This window comes from Phacochoerus africanus, chromosome 5 (assembly GCF_016906955.1).
Source record: "Phacochoerus africanus isolate WHEZ1 chromosome 5, ROS_Pafr_v1, whole genome shotgun sequence".
Taxonomy (NCBI): Eukaryota; Metazoa; Chordata; class Mammalia; order Artiodactyla; family Suidae; genus Phacochoerus; species Phacochoerus africanus.
Genome location: NC_062548.1, coordinates 102,342,420 through 102,366,632, shown reverse-complemented (window position 1 = coordinate 102,366,632; position 24,213 = coordinate 102,342,420). Strand labels below are relative to the sequence as shown.

Here is a 24,213-nt window from a genome sequence, read left to right as displayed (position 1 = left end):
ACTGGGACACAGGTTCAATCCCCAGCCTGGCACAGTGCACTTAGGATCTGGTGTTGCTGCAGTTGTGGCTTAGGTTGAGACTATGGCTGGAATCTGATCCCAGGCCCAGGAGCTCCATATGCCGAGGGGCGGACAAAAATAAATAAATAAAAAGAATAGTGTTTAAAATTACTTGCTTTCCAAAAAAAAAGCACTTTGATTAAAGAAAAGGTATTGACAAAAGAAAGTTTCCACTGATTTCTAAAATTGGCAGTAGATAGAAAAACCCTGAATACACATTAAAAGAAACAGTCCACTGTGAAAGAACAGACTCTATCTGAGGTTCTGTGTTATGTTCAATCCTATCAGAGATCTATTAATTACTAGCTTCTGAAAACATCCACCTTATCTGCAAAGTAAAAGCACCGAGACTTTCATCTTCAGTTTCAAATATTGCTTTTTTATTTTTAAAGTACTTAAAAACCTACTGAATTTATATAATATTGACCTAAAAGGCAATAGACATAATACAATTATGTTTTAAATTTCCATCACCTCGTGTTTCATTTTGATTTCATTTTTTAAACTTGGGCTTAAAATAACACCTCGAAAAAATTTAAACATCTTTACATCTCCTCAAATTCTCACCGCAACACAAAGCAACTTTCAGAAATGATTTCAATAGAACAGATTAAAATTACAGCAAGACTTTGCATGCTAAAGAGATATAAAACTCAAAAGAGAAAGAGAACACTGCTGCTGAGACTGAAAGACCAAAAAGTAAGAGGGACAAGTACTTTGTATCTGGTCCATCTTTTAGAAGTTTTGACCAACAAAGAGCATCTTTTTGAGGGGGGGGGGGTAGGCGTGGCACATGGAGCTTCCAGGCCAGGGATCAGATCCTCAACTGTGGCAACACTGGATCCCTAACCCACTGTGCTGGGCTGGGAATGGAACCTGAGTCCCAGTGCTCCCAAGATGCCAAGGATCCTGTTGCGCCATAGTGGGAACTTCACAAACGGCATGTTTTTATGAAAGAGGCAGCAGTGCCTCATAATTTTAAAAGATGATTGTGTCTATATGTTAAATGCCAAAAAGAACATTAATCTCCTTTGGCAGTGTTGAAATGACACTTAGATGTTACTGGAAAGCAAACGGCCTGAAACACCCACAGTTTGTCTTATCAATTAGAGGAAACATTAAGAATATCAGCTTTTTTTTTTTTTTGCTTTTTAGGGCTGTACCCAGGGCATACGAAAGTTCGTAGGCTAGGGGTCCAATCAGAGCTACAAATGGCCTATGCTACAGCCACAACTAACACAGGATCCTAGCCGCATCTGCAACCTACACCACAGCTCATGACAATGCCAGATTCCCGACCCACTGAGCAAGGACAGGGATCGAGCCCGCATCTTCGTGGATACTAGTCAGATTTGTTTTTGCTGTGCCACAATGGGAACTCAAAGAATATCATCCAATCTAAGATTAGTTACCAGAACTATTCACTAAGGAAGGCTGTGAATATGTTCACCAAAGATTTTTTTTTTTTTTTTGTCTTTTTGCTATTTCTTTGGGCCGCTCCCACGGCATATGGAGGTTCCCAGGCTAGGGGTCGAATTGGAGCTGTAGCCTCCAGCCTACGCCAGAGCCACAGCAACGCGGGATCCGAGCCGCGTCTGCAACCTACACCGCAGCTCACGGCAACGCTGGATCGTTAACCCACTGAGCAAGGCCAGGGATCGAACCTGAGTCCTCATGGTTCCTAGTTGGACTCGTTAACCACTGCGCCACGACAGGAACTCCCCACCAAAGATCTTTTGACAGAAGGGACAGTCCTCTTCAGATGATGGTTTGGGTTGAACAGAATGGAAAATGTCCATGATTTCTCTCTCCCATTGACCCTCAGGAGCTCACTTTTTTTCAGAGCCTTCTCACAATACCCCCCAATGGGAAGCAGACCCTTGTAGAGAAGAGAAGAACTGGATTCCCACCTTCCAACATGTGGGCCAAGGCAGGTAAGCAGGAGGGACCTCAATGCCTGTGGGCCCTTCCACTGCTTCACTCAATATGTAATATCTCATATACCTTCCTAGTACTGGCAGATGGAGTCATCGTTCGTAACATAATCAAACCCCACATATTTACTCAAATCTAATCACTCTCACCATTTCCACTGCTACTAGATCAAACCCCACTCTAGATCAAACCCCCATTCTCTCGCCTGCCAGGTCTTGCTGCATCCAATGCTACCTGTTCAAGTCCATCCTCTACCCAGAGATCAGTGTAGTTTTTTTTCTTTTCTTTTTGTGGCTGCTCCTATGGCATATGGAAGTTCCTGAGCTAGGAGTCGAATCACAACTGCAGCTTCAGTCTTCACCACAGTCAGAGCAACACGGGATCCGAGCCGTACAGGTGAGCCATGCCAGAGCTCAGGGCAACCCCAAATCCTTTACCCACTGAGCCCAAGCCAGGACTCAAACCCGCATCCGCAAGAAGACAACATCGGATTCTTAACCCAATGAGCCACAACAGAAACTTCCAAGCGATGTTTTAAAAATACATCAGGTCACATCTTTCCTCTGCTTTAAAACCTTCCGAAGCTTTGCTGTCACATTTGGAATGAAATTCAAACTCTTTCCCAAGGCACACAGGACCTTGCCTGAGAGGTCGCTGCCTCCCCTCAAACCTCATCTGCCCCTTCCCTTGGCCTAAACGCTAGCCCACACAAGCCTCCCTCCTGTTCTGTAGAGGACCCAAGCTCACTGTCATCTCAGCATTTGCTATTCCCACCATCCAGAACACTCTTCCCTCCCTTTCCCAAGGCTGAGTCTCTCTCATAACTCAGGTCTCAGCTCAGGTCACCTCCTCACACCCTATGCAAATGACACAGCACCCCTGCTGCAAGCTATACTCTGCTTTTTTTTCACTACATGAAATTCTTACTTGTCTCTGACTTTGCTGGCTGTCTCCCTCTCCCACAACCACCATTAGTCCACCATCTCCATGAGAGCAGAAACCCTGTGTTTATGTACCTCTGTATCCACAATGCCTGGCATGGTCATAGGAGTCAAAAAAAAAAAAAACACACTGATTAATGGTTAGAATTTACAGTTATTTTTGTTTTGCTCTGTTTTGTCTTTTGCTTTTAAAAAAAAATTGTTTTTTTTTTGTCTTTTTGTTGTTGTTGTTGTTGCTATTTCTTGGGCCGCTCCCGCGGCATATGGAGGTTCCCAGGCTAGGGGTCGAATCGGAGCTGTAGCCACCGGCCTACGCCAGAGCCACAGCAACTCGGCATCCAAGCCACGTCTGCAACCTACACCACAGCTCACGGCAACGCTAGATCCTTAACCCACTGAGCAAGGCCAGGGATTGAACCTGTATCCTCATGGTTCCTAGACGGATTCGTTAACCACTGCGCCACGACGGGAACTCCTAAAAAAAAAATTTGTTTTTTGGAACCACATCTGTAGCATATAGAAGTTCCCAGGCTAGGGGTTGAATCAGAGCTGCAGCTGCTGGCCTATACCACAGCCACAGCAACATGGGATCTGAGCCGCATCTGTGACCTACACCACAGCCACAGCAACACCAGATTTGAACCACATCTCTGACCTACCAGATCCTTAACCCACTGAGCATGGCCAAGGATCGAACCCACATCCTCATGGATACTATCTGGGTTCATAACCCACTGAGATACAATAGGAACTCATACGATTTTTTTTTTTGCTTTTTTTTGGGCCACACCTGAAGCCTATGGAAGTTCCCACGTTAGGGAGTTGAATCAGAGCTGCAGCTGCCAGCCTACACCACAGCCACAGCAACGTCAGATCCTTAACCCACTGAGCAAGGCCAGGGATTGAACCCAAGTCCTCATGGATACATCAATCCATGAGGATACAGGGGATTAGCTTCCACTGCACCACAATAGGAATGCCCTACAATTATTTTTGAATCATTTATTTTCTCAAATAGAGGTCAAAAGTACAGCTGTGTACTGTGTACAGTTAGTACTGTGTTCTAAGCAATAGAGTTTTTTCTTTGAATGGGGTCCTAAATTAGAGAACAATATATTTGCAACTTACATCATTAACAAAGGGCTAATTTCTTAATTCTTTTCAAAAATCTTCCAGCTAAGAAAGTCACTGACAAAATGCACAAATGGTACATACAGTGCACTGAAAAGTAAGATAAATGACTCCTAAATATATGTAAAGATGCACATTTCTTCACTCAAGGCAAACACAAAATAAAACTACCAGACACCATTTTTCACTTTACAGCATGGTAGAGATCAAAAATATAATAACGGGAGTTCCCGTGGTGGCTCAGCAGTAACAAGCCCAACTAATATCCATGAGGACACAGGTTTGATCCCTGGCCCCACTCAGTGGGTTAAGGATCCAGCGTTGCCGTGAGCTGTGGTGTAGGTTGCAGACGGGGCTGTGGCGTAGGCCAGCAGCTACAGCTCCAATTCAACAGCTAGCCTGGGAACTTCCACAGGCCACGGGTGTGGCCCTAAAAACAAAATATATGTAAAATAACACTTTATAGAGTATGAAGAAACAGTCTCTCACACATTGCTGGTGATGGTGCTGCTCTCTTTTTGTAGAGCAATTTGGAATTACCTATGGAAATGACAAGCACAAATGCCCGCTGATTCATGACTTAACTTTCAGGAATTTATCCTACGGATATACTTTCATGAAAGCAAAATAATGTACATGTACAATGATATTCACGGCAGCATTTCCTACAGACAAGAAATAATGTGAGGTGTCAGGAAATTACGGGACATCCATACAATGGAACGACAGGCAGCTGCATAAAAGAACTGGGCAGCTCTTTATAGACTGATACAGAACAATCTCCATGACATGTTGGTGAGTTAAAAAAGCAGGTTTCAGGACAATATTGAGGTTTTGTTTGTTTGGTTTTTGTAAATATCTGATATATTTGTAAATACAGAGAATGTCTCTGAAATGAAACACAAAATGCCAGGAACTTTGGTTACATTAAGGGAAAATAAATCAAAGGCTGGGGAATGGAGAAAGGCTTGCTTTTGTACCTTTTAAACTTAAGCTATTATTTATGTGATTTTTAACCACCCCCACAAAAATCAATGTAAAAGGATCATGTTCATGCACAAAAAGATTTCAAATTATTGATCTGGAAGACCTCTCAAGATGTCTTCCAAACATTAGATTGTGTGCTGTTCCAAAATTTCAGAGGTTGGGGGGAAAAAAAAAATCTTTAAAAAAAAGGAGTTCCCGTCGTGGCGGCAGTGGTTAATGAATCCAACTAGGAACCATGAGGTTGCAGGTTCGATCCCTGGCCTTGCTCAGTGGGTTGAGGATCCAGCATTGCCGTGAGCTGTGGTGTAGGTTGCAGATGCGTCTCGGATCCTGCATTGCTGTGGCTGTGGTGTAGGCCGGTGGCTACGGCTCCAATTAGACCCCTAGCCTGAGAACCTCCATATGCTGAGGGAGGGGCCCTAGAAAAGACAAAAATGAAAAAACAAAATTTCAGAGGTTGATAAAAAGATACATTCTAACCTTTATTCCTTTTGCACAATAGTACTTGAGAAATAATTATTCTTTGACTTAACAGACTTTTTTCTCATTCCAGAGACCATCCTTCTCAACTAAGAGTTCCACCACCTGAAGGCCTCAGCCCTACCCCACACAGCTCGTCAGTCTATGCAAGAGATGATATACTTCTGGAAGGTTATATTTTGAAATGTAATATAAACATTAGATATTTATTGAGCCTGAAAGACGCCATCACAATAAATAGTATAAGAGAATTTGAATGCCTTCTAGGGCTTTTCATCTCATCTAGTTTGGGAGCTAAGATATGTTTATATGAAAAAAATAACCACCATGCTAGGAAGGATATCACAGCTGCCAAATAAGTTACACAAGTGAGCAATCCCTCAAGAAACTCAAGAGGAAACATCACATCCACTAGTGTAGTCAGGAAAGGCTTCAAAAGAGAAATAGAATCTGAGTTGGGCTTGACGGATGGTGGTCCAATATGAATAAGCAAGGGACTGACTACACAGTAAGGGACATCCAGGTGGTTCAAGAACAAGTGAGCAGGCCCACCTGGACAAATGGAGCCTGCAGGTGTCAGGGAGCATTCCAAGCTCCTGGAAATCCACTTAATCAGCCCTTGAGCCTATATACTTCGAATGCCCTAGATTTACTATGATTTTTCCTAACATCTCTCAGAGATGTCATTTCATCTCCATGCTCACCATCTCAAAGCAAGCAAATTTAAGCTCTCATTCCCTCCCTCTGCAAACATCTCCAAACTCATCCTCCTGTTTCCAATCTCCACCAACTGATGGCACACAAGTCAAGACATGTGTTACTTTACATGCATAATCCATTCACCCCAAACCTGCCAACAGCTAATCACTGCTTGCAAAATAAAATGATTCTCCCTCTCATTTAAGGCCTCCTTTTTTTTTTTTTTCTGTTTCCCTTTTTTTTAGGGACATACCCATGGCATATGGAAGCTCCCAAGCTAGGGGTAGAATTGGAGCTGCAGCTGGAGGAGCTGCAGGATCTGAGCCGCCTCTGTGACCAATGCTGCAGAGGCCAGGGATCCAACCTGCATCCTCATGGAATCTATTCAGGTTTGTTTCCCCTGAGCCGAAATGGGAACTTCTCACTCCACACCTTCTAACGCTGCTCTCTCTCCACCTCTCACTCCATTACTGGACTCACACTCCTTAAACATAATGTACAAATGTCATGCCTGAGCCCATGATGTTGCTCTTACCTGGAAAAGTCTCCTTATTTTGTTCCCAGGTGGAGCACACATGGTTGTACAGGTTTCAAACTCTGTACTTTATATTAATGATATCCCCTGCCAGTGTTGGAGTGCACAACCTCTGCAACCTTCTGAAGAAGGCTTGTTTCCATTCTCTCCCACCTTGAAGACATTGCCAGAACAACTCAATCGTTGAGCAATTATGCCTCTGCTCCTACATAGCCAACTTGACACTTTTTCTTCACCAAAAAAAAAGTTATAAGATTCAGAACATTGATAGTGCCTTGAACAGAGCAGATACTCAAAAGGTGCTTGCAAATTACGCTAGGTAAATCAACAAAGGCAGACTGTGGATAAGTGGTAAAGAGTCTTGAAGACCAAGAGATACAGTCAAGTTCTGACATTATTCAGTAGATGCCAAATATGGTTGAAGATGAGAATGATGTTTTAGAAAGACTAATTTCAGCAACCACAAGCAAACAGGGTTTGAGACACTATTCTCTAAGTACCACCTTAGTTCTCTGTCGAAGGAAGCCTGTGGGAGGCTCCCTCTGTAATGTGCAGCCTCCTCAGTCATTCAGTCATCCTTTAGTTTATCTATTTGGGATTACAGATAATGATTTTCATATACCTACACTCAGAGTGAAGCTTAAAACTGGGCCATTAAGCCAAGAAAAACATGTTTTTGCCTGAAATATCTGCGTATCTAGGAAACAGTTCTGAGTTGAATAATTATATACATACATAAAATACATATACACAAATTAAACATTTATCTTCTTCCTTCACTTCTTTCGCAGTCTTCCTCTTTTCCATCTGTCTCTTCCCTTTTTGGTTTCTTTCTCTCCCCCTAAAAGTATTATTCATGAATCTCATTTCTTTCCAAATGCTTTACCTTAATGGTGTCCAGACTGCCTCCCCCTCTTCCTAAAACTCCCTCCATCCTCCCCAAATTATTACTCAGGTTATTTCATTGTTTTTGCTTATATACTGACTTGGCCAACTCCCCTCCATATTTGCAATAATAATTCAAGTCTCCTGTTCCCTTTCCTAAAGTAGCTTGAACCTTCACTAACCTTAGAATTCAACAATTACTAGTTAATCATTTCAAGACCAAACATTTATGGCTCATTTTCTTATGGCCCTTTAAAAGAATCAGGGGCACTTATGTATTTAGATATATAAATTAATTTCACTGTATTGATGGAGTACCAAATAAGTAATTCTTATCTGTAAATCAAAAACTCAGAGCCTAATATATTAAACAAAATGAGTTTCCTAATGAATTTCCTTTCTTGGATTTCATGCCAAGATGATATACCAGTAATAGATTCCATGGTACCAGACAATTTTATTTAGTTCTCAGATTTTAATAAAAATCTTTATTCTCCAAAGGAAGATTATTACGTGGAAGTAATCCACTCCAGTATCAAGGCACATAGCACCACTGGAACCATGCACATTGCCCATCAAGAAAAGATTACCAGGCAAGCAACGGAATTTAAAAAATGAACATGGAGGAGGAATCTTAAAATAGTATCCACGCTAAAACAGATTATACAATTTTGTGTTTGTGCCCAAAGAGACTATCTCCCTTGAAAGTCCAACTTTACTGTTTATTCCTCCCACCAAATATGCAAAATAAACTCACTAGTCTTAAAAACACAAGTATGTTATCACTATTGAAAGGTAAGCACCATCTAAGGAAAGACCAAAATATTTTCCTTTCATTCTACTAAAGTGAAAAGAAAAACCATTAAATACTAGAATACTGTTTCTGGATTTAGGCAGTTTAAATGTTCCTCTTTTCCCAAGGATTTTTCCCTCCCTAGACTGAAGATCCCTCTGAAAGTCACAGCGTGAATCCACCAAATAGTGGACAGGTGCTTTGCTAACTCTATACTTGATAGGAAAAGAAGAGAGAAAAGGGCACAGCCATCCATTATTTAGAGTCTATTGCTAAATTAATCTCCTTTATAACAATTCCATTACAGCACATGTTAGGCAGAGCGTATAGAGTGTGTGGGCTGTGTACAGCAGACCACACTCCACGATAACAAGGCTTCATTTTTTCAAAAACCATCAAAAAATTGGCAAATAATTCTAATTGCTCTTAGCCCAAGGTCAAGCTGTTAAATACCAATAATAAAAGTTTAGAAAAATCTAATTAACTGGTTGCTCTTTGCTCAAAAGTAAGCTACGAAGGTGGGAGTCTTGTTTATCTCTATCTGCCCCTCCCCACGGCTGGGGATTCGCCCTCAAAAGGGGCCTGTGCTGTGTGGACCGGAGTCGGCTAGAGGCGGTAGTGAGGACCAACCCTCCCCTTGGCTGGCCGCGCCTGGGGCCTCGCTGGACCCAGAACTCGTCCTGGCTTGGCCTCCCGGAGGTAAACAGGACGTAGACTGGACCGACGGACTGGACGGACAGACGCGACAGGACGGACGGGACGGGCAAAGAAGCAGTGCGTCCTACCCGGAGGGCTCCCTCCCAGGGCCGGCGGAGTACCTGCTCCGGTCATCCAGGCTGCGGTTGTCGGCTGCCGCGGCGCGCCAGTCGGGCAGTGTGCTAGCGCACAGCACCACCATGGACACGATCACGAACACCACCGACACGCTGGCCAGTATCTGTGCGGCCAGCGACGACGTGGGCTCCTCGAAGGTCCGCCGCATGCGCTCCAGCCAGCGCCGGGAGGTGGGCGCCTCGGCACCGCCGGGTCGCGCGTCGTCGCGGCCCAGCGCGCCCGGCTCCTCGGCGGTGTAGAAGGTGTAGGTGTCGGACATGCGGTCGTCGAGGCGGCGCTGGCAGCAGTACTCGAGGTGCGCGCCCTCCAGGCCCCAGTAGATCATCTCGTTGTAGAAGGAGAGTTCGCACATTCGCGGCGCGAAGCGCAGCTTGCCGTGGCCGCGCACGTAGAGCAGGATGAAGCCGAAGGCCTCCGAGTGCCGGTCGAAGAAGTACTCGTTGCGCTCGCGGTCGTAGTCGTCGCACACCTCGAGCACGTCGCGCTCTGAGCGACAGCCGTGGAGCCGGCTCACGCGGCGCAGCGGGAAGTCCTTCAGTAGCTCCCGGGACAGAGAGTATCGGGCGCCGCCCACGTTCAACACCACCGAGGCCGCCCCGCTGCGCCCGAAGGTCATGGCTGGCCGCCCAGAGGCCCCGAGGCCCGAGGGCGCCGCCCCCCTGGCTACCTTGCGGGGCCTGCCTGCCGTTGGCCGACGGGGGAGTGCGCCGTCGGTGCTCGCGGGCTGTCCAGCGGGCTCTCCCTCCGGGCTCCGCTGCTGCCCTTCGCTGGATCAGAAGCCCCTCCGCTCTAGCCTCCTCGGCAGCCCAGCGTTGGCTGCTAGCGATGCTCCCTCCGCGCGGCGGTACCTGCTGGTGGCCCGGGAGTCCCCTCCGGCTCCAGCGCTGCGCCCCACTGGCCAGGAACGAGGCTACCAGCGCCGCCGCCCCTAGAGCCTCAGGGATGCCCCCTCCAAGGCCGGGGTGCCCTTTGAAGGCGGCGGCGCTGTCCCCCGTAAGGGGTGTGCGCGCCGAGAGGAGGCGCTGGTGCTGGATGGCTCCGGGTCCCCGGCGTTCCCTCCGGCCCTGGCTCCAAAAGCACCGCGCCGCCGTCCAGAGGCAAGAGGCAAAGTGAGCGGCTTCGGAGGCGGCGAAGAGCCGGCTCCGAGAGGCGGGGGCGGGGCCTCCTCGCGGTTCCCCCTCCTCGCCTCCCGGCTCCGCTCGGCTCACCTCCCTCCGCGCGCCGCCCTCCTCTTCCCACCCGCGCCCGCACCTCGCTCAGGCTGGGATTCCCCGGCGCCCCGCCCTGGACCTCGGGCTCCCCGCCTCGTGACGCCGTCCTCCCTCTCTGCTCCCGCCCGCAGTGGCCGGTAGGGGTCCGTGGAGCGGGATGCGGCGAGCACGGAGCCCCGGGGTGGAAGGGGGAGCAAAGCCCCGCGGCCAGGGTCGCTGCTCCCTCGTCCCGCCCCCGAGCCATCGGGATGACTTGGGAATTCCCCAAGGGCCCCTTTAATGGCCCCCAAAGGGAGGATAAGGAGGAATGAGGAGTAGGGTGCCGGATTTGAGGGGCGGGGACAGACGGCATTGGGAGAGCTTTTTCCAGAAACTATACGAAGCCCAGCTCGGTGTCTGAGATCGCCCCAAAGGATTTCTGAGATAAGGCACCCCAGCAATTCTTTTCTTGTCGACTTTGTTCTTCTTTTCCCGGCGCGGAGACCCACGTACCGCGTGCTCCGAAGGCGGCCGCACACCCCAGCACCCAGCCTCGGTGCCGCCTTCCCGCCTGCCCTCTCCCGGAAAAGAGCGGCTCCAGCCCCCGCTTTCTGGGGCGCGGGTCCTGAAAGAGCTCCTACTGGTAGCGCTCCTGGACCCCCTCGTGACACTTCCTGTAGAGTGGGGTGAAAGTCTGGGGAGAATCGCCTTGCCACTGGCAAGAACAGAATTTCGCGTGGCCTTCGTCTGCATCCTCCTTTTCACAATGTCTTGATTTCCCCCGTGCACCTCCAGCTGGCTGCAGCACCGGCCCTCGTAGCTTGAAGAGCCCTTTAAGGGTCTGCAGAGCGAACTGCCCAGGGAGTGGGTTCCACCTGCCAGGGATTTTTTTAAACTGCTCCCAGCAATTCACAGGACACGCGACACAGGCAGCCCTGCCCGCTCAGTACCCGCCAGAGGCGAAACAGGTGAGTCCTTAAGGCAAACTGTGCTAAATTCAAAACAAGTACTGGAAGAAAAAAAAGAGTGGGGTGGGGTAGGACGCGGTCCTCTGACCTCAGAATACCCCGGCTAGTTACTGGGAAGGATTTTTACTTTGCCCTTCACTTTTCATAATTTTGTAGGATTGTCCCGTGCCCACTAGAGGTCACCATAAAGAGTCATTTTGCTCTGGTTCTAGTGTGGATTCCTAGCGAAAAAACAGACACCTAAAAATTGGAATGCTCTCTCTCACAAAGTAAAATCACTCTAGGTGACTTTGCATGTATGTATTTATTGAAGTGTAATTGATTTACAATATTTCAAGTGTACAGCAAAGTGATTCATATATGAATTCATACATATATATTCACATATATATTCTTTTCCATTATTGGTTATTACAAGATACTGAATATAGTTCCCTGTGCTGTACAGTAGGTCCTTGTTGGATGATTTCTAAAAGAATGAAAATCTCTCTAAGTTGTTTATCCTTTGACTTGAATAATTTCTCTTAAAAGCACTTAATGTGATTAAAAACTCAAAATTTTTAAAAAAGGAGTTATTTACTTGCAAAATAGCTACTATACCAGGATAACATCCTAAAGTAAATGAGTTTCAAGACAGAATCCAAGAAGGTAATGGTCATAAACTGACAGAGCAGAGCAGTCCAAGTAGCAAAATCTCAGGTGTGAAGGATTGGTCTATAAAGAAAGCTAATGCATTTGCTTGGCTGCAAGGATGCCACCTTCTCTTCACAGAATTTAGATTTCATCCAGTAAGCCCGCGGGATCCCTGAAGGTTTTAATAATAGAGCTGACTTTATTTCAGGAAGATCCTCTTGCCCTGTGGGTTATTCTAAGGAGAAGACCATATCTGCAATCCGGGAATGAGAACCCCACTCCCAAATCTTTGTAGATGAGGAGGGTCAATTCTGAAAAACACTGAGACAAAGGACGCAGCAGGGCTTGGAAATGGATTTTTTATAGCATGTGAGGATGGAGAAAAGTTTGCAGCTGCTAGCAGAGTGAAGAGCCTGGCTTCACACCAGCAAGAGCCAATTCCTCCAGGAGTTGTTAAAAATACTTTCTAGAAGCATCATGGGCAAAAGAACACAGAACAACTCTTTCATCGATTATTTGTTTCAACATTACTATATTTCCTGTCTTCTCTATCTGAACTCTCTTTAAAGTCTGTTGAGTGAACCAGTTGAGGAAATATCATACTTTAAATTAAATTTGAGCTTAGGAAACATATTAATTTGATGACAATACAATTTGTGTCTCCTAGGTATATTTTCATAAAATATCTTAGATAGGTTTAAATAATTTCATTTGTTTCAAGAGTAATATTCTTATTTGATTTTAATATCATCAACCACTACTGCAGCAACAATACCCAAAGCTTTTTCTTAAAAAAAAGAAGACAATAAGATGCAGAAATGAGTGGCTTGTCTCAATATAATCTGGTTTAGAAAGTATTCTTAAAAACAATTTTATTCCTTTGTACTTTGAAAAGAAGATTATGTAGAGAATTATTACATCGAAATTCTTTTCTGGATTCTGGATGTATTTAGGGTCTTTGTATATAAATCTTTAGGCTGCGTTAAAATTTAAAGGCATCAGGCAGAATTTTAGAGTTTGAAAGCGATTTTCTAGTCTCAGTTGATAAGCTTGTTATTTGGGGAGGAGTAACAAGGCTTCAAAGATGTGGCTGTAACTTGCCTAAGGTTCTGCATCCAGCAGCATCACGGTAGAGGCAAGGCTGGAACCCGATTTTCTGATTCCAAACTAGTCACTCCATCTCCAGGGCCTGCACGGCTGGCAAAACCTTCTATCTGATCTCTGCCCTCCAGTTCTTTCTTCGATCTGTGAAACCTGTGCTATGCCACTAGACAGCTCTTCCTTCTCTTTATTTTCATCGTCATTTTCCAGTTTAAGAACCTAAAAGGACTAAGGGTCTACAGTTATAAATTGTCCTTATAGTACAGTCCTCACTGGTTCTTAGGGCCCTCTCAAGATCAAATCCTGGCTGCACAACTTATTTGCTAAGTGACCTGAAACATGTTCCTTAATCTCTTTGCGCCTCAGTTTTCTCATCCCGAGAATGGAGAGAGCCATGGCTCCATCAGAGGGGTGATGTGAGCATTAAATGAGATGATGCAAGGGTGGTATACACCTCAATGCATGACACTGGGAAAAAAATCTTGCCTCGGATATGCCACCAGCCCAAGCAAGCCATGCGCATTCTCACTCTTGGGTTGTAAATAAATACAAATTGGATAAATGAATTGATTCATCTAAAAATGTGACCAATCACAGACAAATAACCCAAAACATCAAAAATTCAGTGAAAAGTTGTAACCTGTATATTGCTCATCTGGGTTGAACGTGGATTCCTTCATCACTTTGTACTGTACAAGTAGATGTATTCAAAATCCTTGAGCAAGTCGAACCTCTTGAAGCCTCATTTCCTCATCTGGAAAATGAGAGTAACAGAGGGGTTTGTGGAAAGCTGAGCTTGTGAGTGCCCCGTAGGAAGGGTTTCCAACACTTGACCCCAAAATTTTATAAATTGAAATGCCCTGTGGCCACTACTGGTCCTTGCAGTTTACTTATCGACTCTGCCTTGAAAAGCTCTTGCTCTGCTGTTCATTGCTATTTCCAGGTCTTTGTGTTTACACCAATTTATCTCTCAACATCTGCAGCATCAGTGGATGCTTTAAAGAATCAGCTTTTTGAATGGAAATGTAGTCTTCCAGTGTCGCTAATTTTATGTAAAGGAAAGATTCTAATGACTTTGCCTATTATACCCAATTACCTCTGGAGAAAGGAAAGCCACAGCTTTCAATAAACTGCCCTCAGAACCACCCCACCACACCGAGCCCATTCTTAAAGGTGAGTAACCAGTGAGGGACATGTCACCCCCCTCCCAAACCAAAGCCCTGGCCTTTTTATCTGCTCCACAACAATTTATGCTCTCCTGCAAGCAAAAGGAACACTGTCTTTAAAGCTTCAGCCTTGAGAGAGTCACTATGTAGTCTTTACAGAGAAGGCAAAATTTTACCTCTACCCTCTTAGGGTTTTTGACTGAGCTTGAGAATTAGATTGATGCAAGAGAGATAAACAAGAGAAAAACATGCAGGAAGTTCCCTTGTGATGCAGTGAGTTAAGAATCCCCAAGCTGTCACTGCAAGTGGCTCAGGTCATTGTTTCCATACCTGCCCTGGGAACTTCCACATGCCACGGCTACGGCCAAAAAAAGAAAAAGAGTAGCACTTTCCTCCTTTTTTTTTAATTAAAAAAAATTTTTTTTTACTTTCCTCCTTTTTAAGGAGGAAACTTTCATATGAGAGTTTTAGCTCCTTTTTTAGAAAGAAATAGGGGAGGGTTAGTGGAGGGGGTGTTGGCCACAGTGTACATCGGCTTGATAAAAGATCTCAGTTCCCAGACCAGAGACTGAACTCAGATCACAGTGGTCAAAGCGCCAAATCCTGACCACTAGACCACTAGGGAAGTTCCTAGAGCACCTTTCTTTCTTTTTTTCTTTTTCCTTTTTTTTTCTTTTTAAAGGTTTTGCTGAAGTGGAGTTCCCCATCGTGGTGCAGTGAAAACGAATCCGACTAGGAACCACAAGGTTTCGGATTCGATCCCTGGCCTTGTTCAGTGGGTTAAGGATCTGGCATTGCCATGAGCTGCGTGTAGTGTAGGTCGCAGGCGCAGCTCGGATCTGATGTTACTCTGGCTGTGGTGTAGGCCGGCAGCTGCAGCTCTGATTCCACCCCTAGCCTGGGAGCCTCCATATGCTGCAGGTGCGGGCGGCCCTAAAAAGCAAAAATAAAATAAAAATCAAAGTTTTACTGAAGTATAGTTGATTTACAATGTTGTGATGATTTCTGCTGTACAACAGTGATTCGGTTCTACATGTACACACATTTCATTCTTCTTCAGATTCTTTTCCCATATAGACCATCACAGAATATTGGGTAGAGTTCCCTGTGCTATACAGCAGATCCTCGCTGACCAGTCATTCCATATACCATATACCACTGTGTGCATAAGCCAGTCACAAACCGCCAGTCCATCCCTCCCCCCACCCCCTGTCCCCTTTGGTAATCATGCTTGCTTTCCAAGTCTGTGAGTCTGTTTCTGTTCTGTAACTAAGTTCATCTGTATCCTTTTTTTAAGATTCCACATATAAGGGATATCATGATGTTTGTCTTTCACCATCTACACTTAGTATGATAACCTCTAGGTCCATCCATGTTGCCGCAAATGGCATTATTTCATTCTTCTTTATGGCTGAGTCATATTCCACTGTATATATATATACCACATCTTCTTTATCTGTTCCTCTGTCAATGGACACTTAGAAGACTTCCATGCCTTGGCTATTGTACATAGCAGAGCAACTTATGTTTTTATAAGTGCCTTTAGCTCAAAATAATCCTTATGCCAAAGTAATGTATTTTGGGGTAGCATATTCTGCTACTCTTCTTCATTAACAGCAAAAACATTTTTGGTGCCATCACAATGGCCCCTCTCCAGTTTCATCCTCACTCCCATCTTGCTGCTATGTTGCATTATGATGCGATGACCCTTCCCATCACCATTTAGGGTCCCTTGCTCCTTACAGTGACTAAGAGCCCTTTCTGTGTGGCACCACAAGCTCAGCTTTCTACGAAAATGCTCTTATGATAATCCTCATTTTCCAGATGAGGAAATGAGGCTTCAAGAGGTTCAACTTGCTCAAAGACCCACAGTTCCTAATAAGTACCAGACCCACTACTGAAACCAAGGTCTCTGCAGGCTCTCTTGCCTCCCAAGCTGGCCCCCCACCAACTCTACTCTCTACCCAGTATCAAAAACCTCCGGGAAGGGAGGGAAGAGTCAGGTGAGACCAGAGGAAGCAATCTGACAAATCCTGAATGTGGGTCATTCTACAAGATAACTAATCATCCATAAGTCACTTTCATGTCCTGAAATATTTTATCAGGAGATGATAAAATGTCTGATATTTGATTTAAAATGATCAAGGGCAGGAGTTCCCATCGTGGCTCAGTGGTTAACGAATCTGACTAGCAACCATGAAGTTACGGGTTTGATCCCTGGCCTCGTTCAGTGGGTTAGGGATCCGGCATTGCCGTGAGCTGTGGTATAGGTCGCAGACGTGCCTCGGATCCTGTGTTGCTGTGGCTGTGGTGCAGGCTGGCAGCTGCAGCTCTGATTCGACTCCTAGCCTGGGAACTTCCATATACTGTGGGTGCTGCCCTAAAAAGACAAAAGAAAAAAAAAGATATATGAATATGTATTTGGATGTAGATGTAGATACATGATAAGATTTGTGAAAGGATGTGTAAGATACGGTTAGGGTGGTGATTTCTTGGTGAGGGAGTGGAAAGGTCAGGGTAGAAAAAAGACCTACTTGTTATTGGTTATCATAAACACTTTGTCTTTTTTTTTTTAACCCAATGCACAGATTATGTTTTCAGTGTTTTAAAAAATAGTATTTTTAAAAAGAAAGAAAAATCTCAGCACATGTCCTCCTACCAAATTCTCTTGGGCCCATTCTAGCTGTGTCCTGCTTCCGCCTCTGCTCAGTTCATCTGGGGCCATGCACCCTACCACTCCTGCTGCCCAGAACATTCTGGTCCAGAGCATTACATGGCCTATGCCTTTTTGTCAGTCAGGTCTCAGTTCAAATGTCACTTCCTCACAGAAGCCTTCCCTGACCACCATTCTAGCATAGCTTTTTTTTTTTTTTTTGTCTTTTTGCCATTTCTTGGGCCGCTCCCGTGGCATATGGAGGTTCCCAGGCTAGGGGTCCAATCGGAACTGTAGCCACTGGCCTAAGCCAGAGAAACGCGGGATCCGAGCCGCATCTGCAACCTATACCACAGCTCGTGACAACGCTGGATCGTTAACCCACTGAGCAAGGCCAGGGATCAAACCCGCAACCTCATGGTTCCTAGTCAGATTCGCTAACCACTGCGCCATGATGGGAACTCCTAGCATAGCATTTTTATTTCCTTATCACCGTAAAATAAAATTCCTCTTGGAATTCTCTGGTGGCCTAGTGGGTTGGGGATCCAGCATTGTCACTGCTGTAGCTTGAGTTTGATCCCTGCCCCAGGAACTTCCATGTGCCACAGACACAGCCAAACAAACAAACAAACAAATAAAACGTGCTCATCCTCCTGTTCCTTAGTTATCATCTGTCTCCCCACCAGACTCTGATCACTCCTTTTTTTGCTTTTGTTTTTTTGGGTTTTTTGGCCACACCTGAAGCATGCAGAAGTTCCCAGACCAGGGATCGAACTTGTGCCACAGCAACGACCCAAGCTACTGCGGAGACAATGCTGGATCCTTAACCCACTACATCGCAAGAGAATTCCTGCTTATTCCTTTTGAAAGCAGAGATCCTGGGTCTAATTCACAATGTTGTCCACAACTCCTGGAATAGTGGACACCATTCTAGGTGCCCAGGCTTCTTCTAGCTCCAGTCTTCTTGTTTGAGCTCAGTAACTATTTGTTGAAGGAAGGAATAAATGACCATTACTGTTAATTAAAATGCATGTTCTCTGAGCGCTGAACTGGCAGTATCAGTGTATGCATATAGTAAGGCTGAAATTGACCAACTTGAGAAATCCAGGCTCTTTTTGAAAAAAACCACTTCAATTTTGCTAAATGGTTGGCATGCTGGCAGAGATTTTGGCACTATTTTCTGCCTTGTACTGCAGTGTATGCCAGCTTCCCGCAGAAGCCCTACTCATTTAGCCAGTCCCATCCCTGGGTCAGTGGATGACCCTACTCCTTACCCAGCAGGTGCTTTAGTTAGAAAAGTTCTTGGAATCAGTTCTAATCGTGTCCGATGATTCATCCATACCTGTCCCTGACGGAAGGGAAGAGTGTGAAAGGAGCAGAGGGGCTGCAAGGAAAAAAGAACTGTCTGCCATTGAACTGAAAACTTCAAATGGACTAATTGAGAATTTGATCTCAATAAAATTGTTACCAAAAAATAAACTGTCCAGAAAGGACTGGATGTGGATCCAGGCAGTTCTGTGTGTCTTGGCTTACAAATTACAGGAAACAAAGAAATTTAAAAGACTGTTGCCCTGGGTGTTCCCTGGGTGGCTCAGCAGGTTAAGGGTCCAGCATTGTTTCTGCTATAGCCTAAGTTCAATCTCTGTCCCCAGGAACTTTTTTTTTTTTGTCTTTTTTTGCTATTTCTTGGGCCGCTGCCGCGGCATATGGAGGTTCCCAGGCTAAGGGTCAAATCGGAGCTGTAGCCCCTGGCCTACGCCAGAGCCACAGCAACTCGGGATCCGAGCCGTGTCTGCAACCTACACCACAGCTCACGGCAATGCCGGATCGTTAACCCACTGAGCAAGGGCAGGGACTGAACCCGCAACCTCATGGTTCCTAGTCGGATTCATTAACCACTGCGCCATGACAGGAACTCCCCCAGGAACTTCTATATGCCGTGGGCGCAGCCAAAAGAATAAAAAAATAAAATAAATAAAAGGATGTTGCCCTGGTAGTCAATGGACATCTCAGAGACCCAGCTGCCTGAACAGGTGCTCAAGATCAGGAGTGAAGCTTCCCAGCAAAGCAGGTCTTGAGCCCAGATGGCCAGGAAGTGGGAGCGCTAAGCAGAGAGGGATTCCCCGACTCTGCCCCTTATCACATCACAGGGCACCTTCAATCAGCCTGAGAGGAGTCTACTCACAAGAAAAATCAAAGACATTTTCAAAATGAATAGAAAGTTTCCTGCTGTGTTCTATCCATTCTGCAAAGAGGAGAACTGCCTTTATCAACATTAATGAACCAAAATTAACTGGTTTAGGAGTCAGCCTTCAAAAACACCTGCTGTTCTTATCCTTCTGTCCCCATAACAATCTGTTTCCCTGCCTCACAATCCCAGCCCTCCAACCCCCCATGCCCAGCGCTATTATTTCTGCCTCAGAGGAAATATTGGGGCTGGGGTTGACTGAAGCGGAGAGTACGACATTCCTGGAAATGATCTTCTCATTGTAAATGCAACCAAAATAGCATTGGCTCCACACTTAATAATTGATATACTCTTCAACAGCAATTGCATTTTTCTCCAAGGTACAGGATTTAAAATACAGACTATTTTCCTCCGGTTCTTAAATGGAGATAAAATAATCCAATTCTGGTGAGAGTGATCCCATTACCCTTCTATGGCAAAAAAAACTCCAGGCATTTGCCTTGGTTTTCCCTAAGATACATGTTCTCACACGTTAGCAAAAAAAAAAAGAGAGAGAGAAAGAAATGGCTCTTAGTGGAAAGCTAAGAGGTACAGCAATCTGGAAGATTTGCAGTTTCAAAAGAAGGTTTGGAGCTGATGCAATTAGGTTGGTATAAGCCTGTCTCCAGCCTGGGTCAGAGAATAGAGCCAATGGCTCAGCAGAAAATGCAGAAATAAGTGTCGTCTTTACCTCCATGTGCCTGTTGCAGATGTGCAACCTCAGATCCTGTCCCCATAGGACCTTCCTCTGCCTGCAAGGAACCTTGCCCTCTGCTTAAGATTTGTTAGTACCTTAAGTCTTCCAAGTAGGATTTGTCCTTTTTAGAGGAAAGTAATCACAAATAAAAATCTTTGTGACAAAAGACACTGAGAAGCTTTTTATACTCTTTCACTAGCTTCTATTGTGATGGATGAAACTGCAAGAACAATGGCAGTAGAGCAAACTGTCCACATAAATCTACAAAGAAAGAAGAAAATAGGCTTACTAGGTTTCCTTTGATGATGACAAGGCATTCTTTTCTCTAGATACAGTGTGCCTTTAACTTAGAGGATGTGGAAGTTTTAGCAAACACGCAACGACTGTAGCAGTGGTCTATGGCAATAGTGACAGGTACTTAAGGAAAAGGGATAAATTGTGAAGACAACTTCCACTGAATCAAATTAGTCAAGCCTTTTTTGTTTTGTTTTGTTTTGTCTTTTTGCCTTTTCTTGGGCCGCTCCCGCGGCATATGGAGGTTCCCAGGCTAGGGGTTGAATCGGAGCTGTAGCCACCGGCCTACGCCAGAGCCACAGCAACGCAGGATCCGAGCTGCATCTGCAACCTACACCACAGCTCACGAAAAGGCCGGATCGTTAACCCACTGAGCAAGGCCAGGGATCGAACCCGCAACCTCATGGTTCCTAGTCGGATTTGTTAAGCACTGCGCCACAACGGGAGCTCCAAGACTTTCAATTTATATAGCTCATTGTGATTTCACCCTAGTAACCAACTCAAGAGTGATATTTATATTCTGTATAGATTAAACATTACTGAGCCATCCCCTTACTCCGAGGACCCTTAAGAAAACTCTAGTTTTGGAGTTCCTGACGTGGCTCGGTGGAATCAAATCTGACTAGCATCCATGAGGACTCAGGTTCCTTAACCACTTAACTCAGTGGGTTAAGGATCAATGCTCCCAGATTGAGAAAATGTTAAGCCTGCAAATAATTGTGCCACTTTACTTGATTCAGTCACCGTAAGATCCCCTAGGAGAATGTTTACTCTGGGAATTGCAGTCATGACTCAGCTGTAACAAACCCAACTAGTATCCATGAGAACTTGGGTTCAATCCCTGGTTTTACTCAGTGGGTTAAGGATCCAGTGTTGCCGTGAGCTGTGGTATAGGTCATAGATGCCATTCGGATCCCAAGTTGCTGTGGCTGTGCTGTAGGCCAGCAGCTGTAGCTCTTATTCGGCACCTAGCCTGGGAACTTCCTATGCTGCTGGTGCAGCTCTAAAAAGACAAAAAAAAAAAAATTATTCTGCACTCACTTCTAACCTGCTAAATAATCAACTTGGCACACAGGAGAGGCTAGCACTTCCAGCTACACTTTCAGTGGACACCTCATTTCACCTCTACCTTAGCAAGCACCTTGTAAGACGTTTAAGGTATTTTTTGGATGTTAAACTGTAGTGATGTATATTTTAAAAGCTAACTGGGATTGGCGGGATTATAAGGGATAAAGTAAGAAGTGCTTGGAAGACTGGTCCCTATTCAGAATTTGACTGGGAGTTTCCTGGTGGCTCAGTGTGTTGAGGATCCAATGGGTTTGATCCCTGGCCCAGGAACTTCCATTTGCCTCATGAAGTCAAAAAAAAAAAAAAAAAAGAATTTGGCGTCTCATTGTGGCACAGTATAACAATCCCTGAGGATGAGGGTTTGATCCCTGGCCTAGCTAAGTGGGTTGAGGATCTGGCGTTGCCTTGAGCTGTAGTGTGGGTCACAGATGCACTCAGATCCTCTGTTGCTGTGGTTGTGGTGTAGGCTGGCACCTACAGCTCCAATTCAACTCCTAGTCTACAAACTATGCCGTGGATACAGCCCTAAAAAGCAGAAAAATTGACTGAGAAAGGATTTATAATCATTGAGCTTGAGTAGGTCAATCTTCTTGGTAAAACAATTATCATTAGAACTGAGCATTTCAGAGGCTAAAAGATGAACCTTCCTGAGAGGGCCACTAGGAGGCATAGGAAGGAAAGAGCAGTGACAGCATCCTGGAAAGGGGGTCGACTCCAAGTTAAGAAGGGAGCGGCCTCAGAGGTCACCCAGCCAATGATGACACTGAACCTAAAGATAGCCAGAGCCTTGGCTCCATGGAAGAGTCTAACCAGGCTTATGAGGACGCTGAGAAGCAGTCTATAGATAGCCATATAGGACAGAGAAAAGCAGAACCTCCAGGGCAGAGAAAGAGGGCTACCAGGAGGAACATCAGGAATATTAGACTATTAGGCCCTGCTGACTTGAAGCCCTGGAGTCAGTGGGCTGGGCACTAGGAGAAGCTGAGAGGGCCAGAGGAGTACCAAGAGAGCCAGGCAGCCCAGGCTGGTCCGAGGGGCAAATGGGGACTCATGCCCTGGAAGGCCCTGGAAGGATCTGACTGCCATCAGACCCAGCAGCGCTGCCCTCTTCCTCCACCTCAGGTTGAAAGGCAGAGTGAGAGCTTATGAAATCCCTGGTCGGCAATAATGACAATTGGGCATATCATGGTTATTTTAGAATAAGAAAGCTGCATTCCGTTAGCTCACTATTTCTTTTCTTTTTTTCTTTTCTTTTTTTTTTTTTTGCTATTTTTAGGGCCACACCCTTGGCATATGGAGGTTCCCAGGCTAGGGGTTGAATCCGAGGTGTAGTCGCCAGCCTATACCACAACCACTAGCTCACTATTTCTATATTATTTGTAAAAAAAATCTACACTTTTACATTTTCGTGTGTGTGCGCACGTGTGTTTTAAAAACCCGTTCTGGAGTTCCCATCATGGCACAGCAGAAACGAATCCAACTAGGAACCATGAGGTTACGGGTTCGATCCCCGGCCTTGTTCAGTGGGTTAAGGATCTGGCATTGCTGTGAGCTGTGGTGTAGTCCGGTAGCTACAGCTCCAATTGGACCCCTAGCCTGGGAACCTCCATATGCAGCAGGTGCAGCCCTAAAAATAAAAAAATAAAAAAATAATTTTTTTAATTAAAAATAAGAGCTCTCTCTGTAAAATCTGTCTGTGTTTGTTAAATTGAAGGGTGAGGGATATTTTGGCTATGCTTGGTTTTCAGGGTGGCAGCAGCAAAGATAAATTATTAAAAACACCATAAATACTGCTCCCCTTTCCTTCAGTCCAGGTGTTTTATTATTATTATTACTACTATTAAGCATGGAAAATACACATATCTTCATGAAACTCAATCCTTTTCTGGGGTAGGGTCCCCACCCAACCCAGTGCTCTAGGTATACAGATGACTCCTTCTCTCCTTCCCCAACAAAGATTTTATACAATCCTAATTTCTACAGGCTTACAAACTCAAGGCAAATGTAATAGTTTTATTTTACAAATGACAATGCCCTTTTCTTAGGAAGGAAGAAAATGGCTGCAGGAGCTTTTGTCTAGACTTGAAACAGTAAATGTGACTGAAAATCTAGTGGGCATCAGTCCAGCCAAAGCCCATTTAAGCGGCTTTAAAATATAGAGAGGAAGGAAATGAGAGAATGGAGAGCAAAGTAGACAAAGAAATTAGAAGTCAAATGGAAATAAAATTCGCCCTATGCACATGTATCATACACTTTACCTTAGGTCAGGAAATAGTAAAGGAGGAAAATATAGTTGAACCCACCTGGTGCCCAGAACTTGGTTTCTAATATGATTCTCCAGTAAAAGGAACCAGGACTCCATGGAAAAATGACTGATTCTAGGGCTGGGACAGAAAATATACACAATAAACCTAAAGTATCATATACTGCTAGAAAGTAAGGAAGGACTAAAAAAAACCCAGAAACTATCACAATGATGGTGGTATCTCAAAGCAACAGAAAAGTCAACTGAAAGAGCTTTCAATGGCCCAAGCTGGAGTCAAAAAAATAAAGTAGTATTAGATTATAACCTCAAGAGTGAAATAAACATCCATGAGTCCATACTAATGTAAATAAATGATGGATTAAATAAATAAATAAGGAGAAAAGACAAATCTCCCAATAATTTGTGTAGGTGCGTCATTCCCAAAGGAGGTAGAGCATAACTCCTCACTCCTTAACTGCAAGTTGTTCATGGTGAAATCCTTGCAAAGGGTGCGGTATAGAAAGGTGGGAAAAAAGAGTAACTTTTGGAGTTCCCCTCATGGCTCAGTGGTAAACGAACCCGACTAGTAACCATGAGGTTGCAGGTTTGATCCCTGGCCTCTCTTGTGGGTTAAGGATCCGGCATTGCTGTAAGCTGTGATGTAGGTCACAGACGAGGGTCAGATCCCAGG

At 45.0% G+C, this 24,213-nt stretch overlaps 2 protein-coding genes across 3 annotated transcripts in view; one reads left to right on the top strand and one right to left on the bottom strand.

Moving 5' to 3' along the window:
* The window catches only part of KCNG3 (potassium voltage-gated channel modifier subfamily G member 3), a 54,843-nt gene extending 44,343 nt beyond the window's left edge, over window positions 1-10,500 (bottom strand). The window contains exon 1 of one of the 2 annotated variants that reach the window (XM_047782193.1): window positions 9,232-10,500. In XM_047782193.1, coding sequence (XP_047638149.1) covers window positions 9,232-9,896 — 665 coding nt within the window. In that variant the 5' untranslated portion in view covers window positions 9,897-10,500. The remainder of the gene's footprint in view (window positions 1-9,231) is intronic. The other variant, XM_047782195.1, reaches the window with a different exon arrangement.
* Window positions 10,501-10,619: 119 nt separating this feature from the next.
* Window positions 10,620-24,213, top strand: part of MTA3 (metastasis associated 1 family member 3) — a 229,128-nt gene continuing 215,534 nt past the window's right edge. Inside the window, exon 1 of the mRNA XM_047782189.1 lies at window positions 10,620-11,438. The gene's annotated coding sequence lies outside the window, so the exon portion shown is untranslated. The remainder of the gene's footprint in view (window positions 11,439-24,213) is intronic.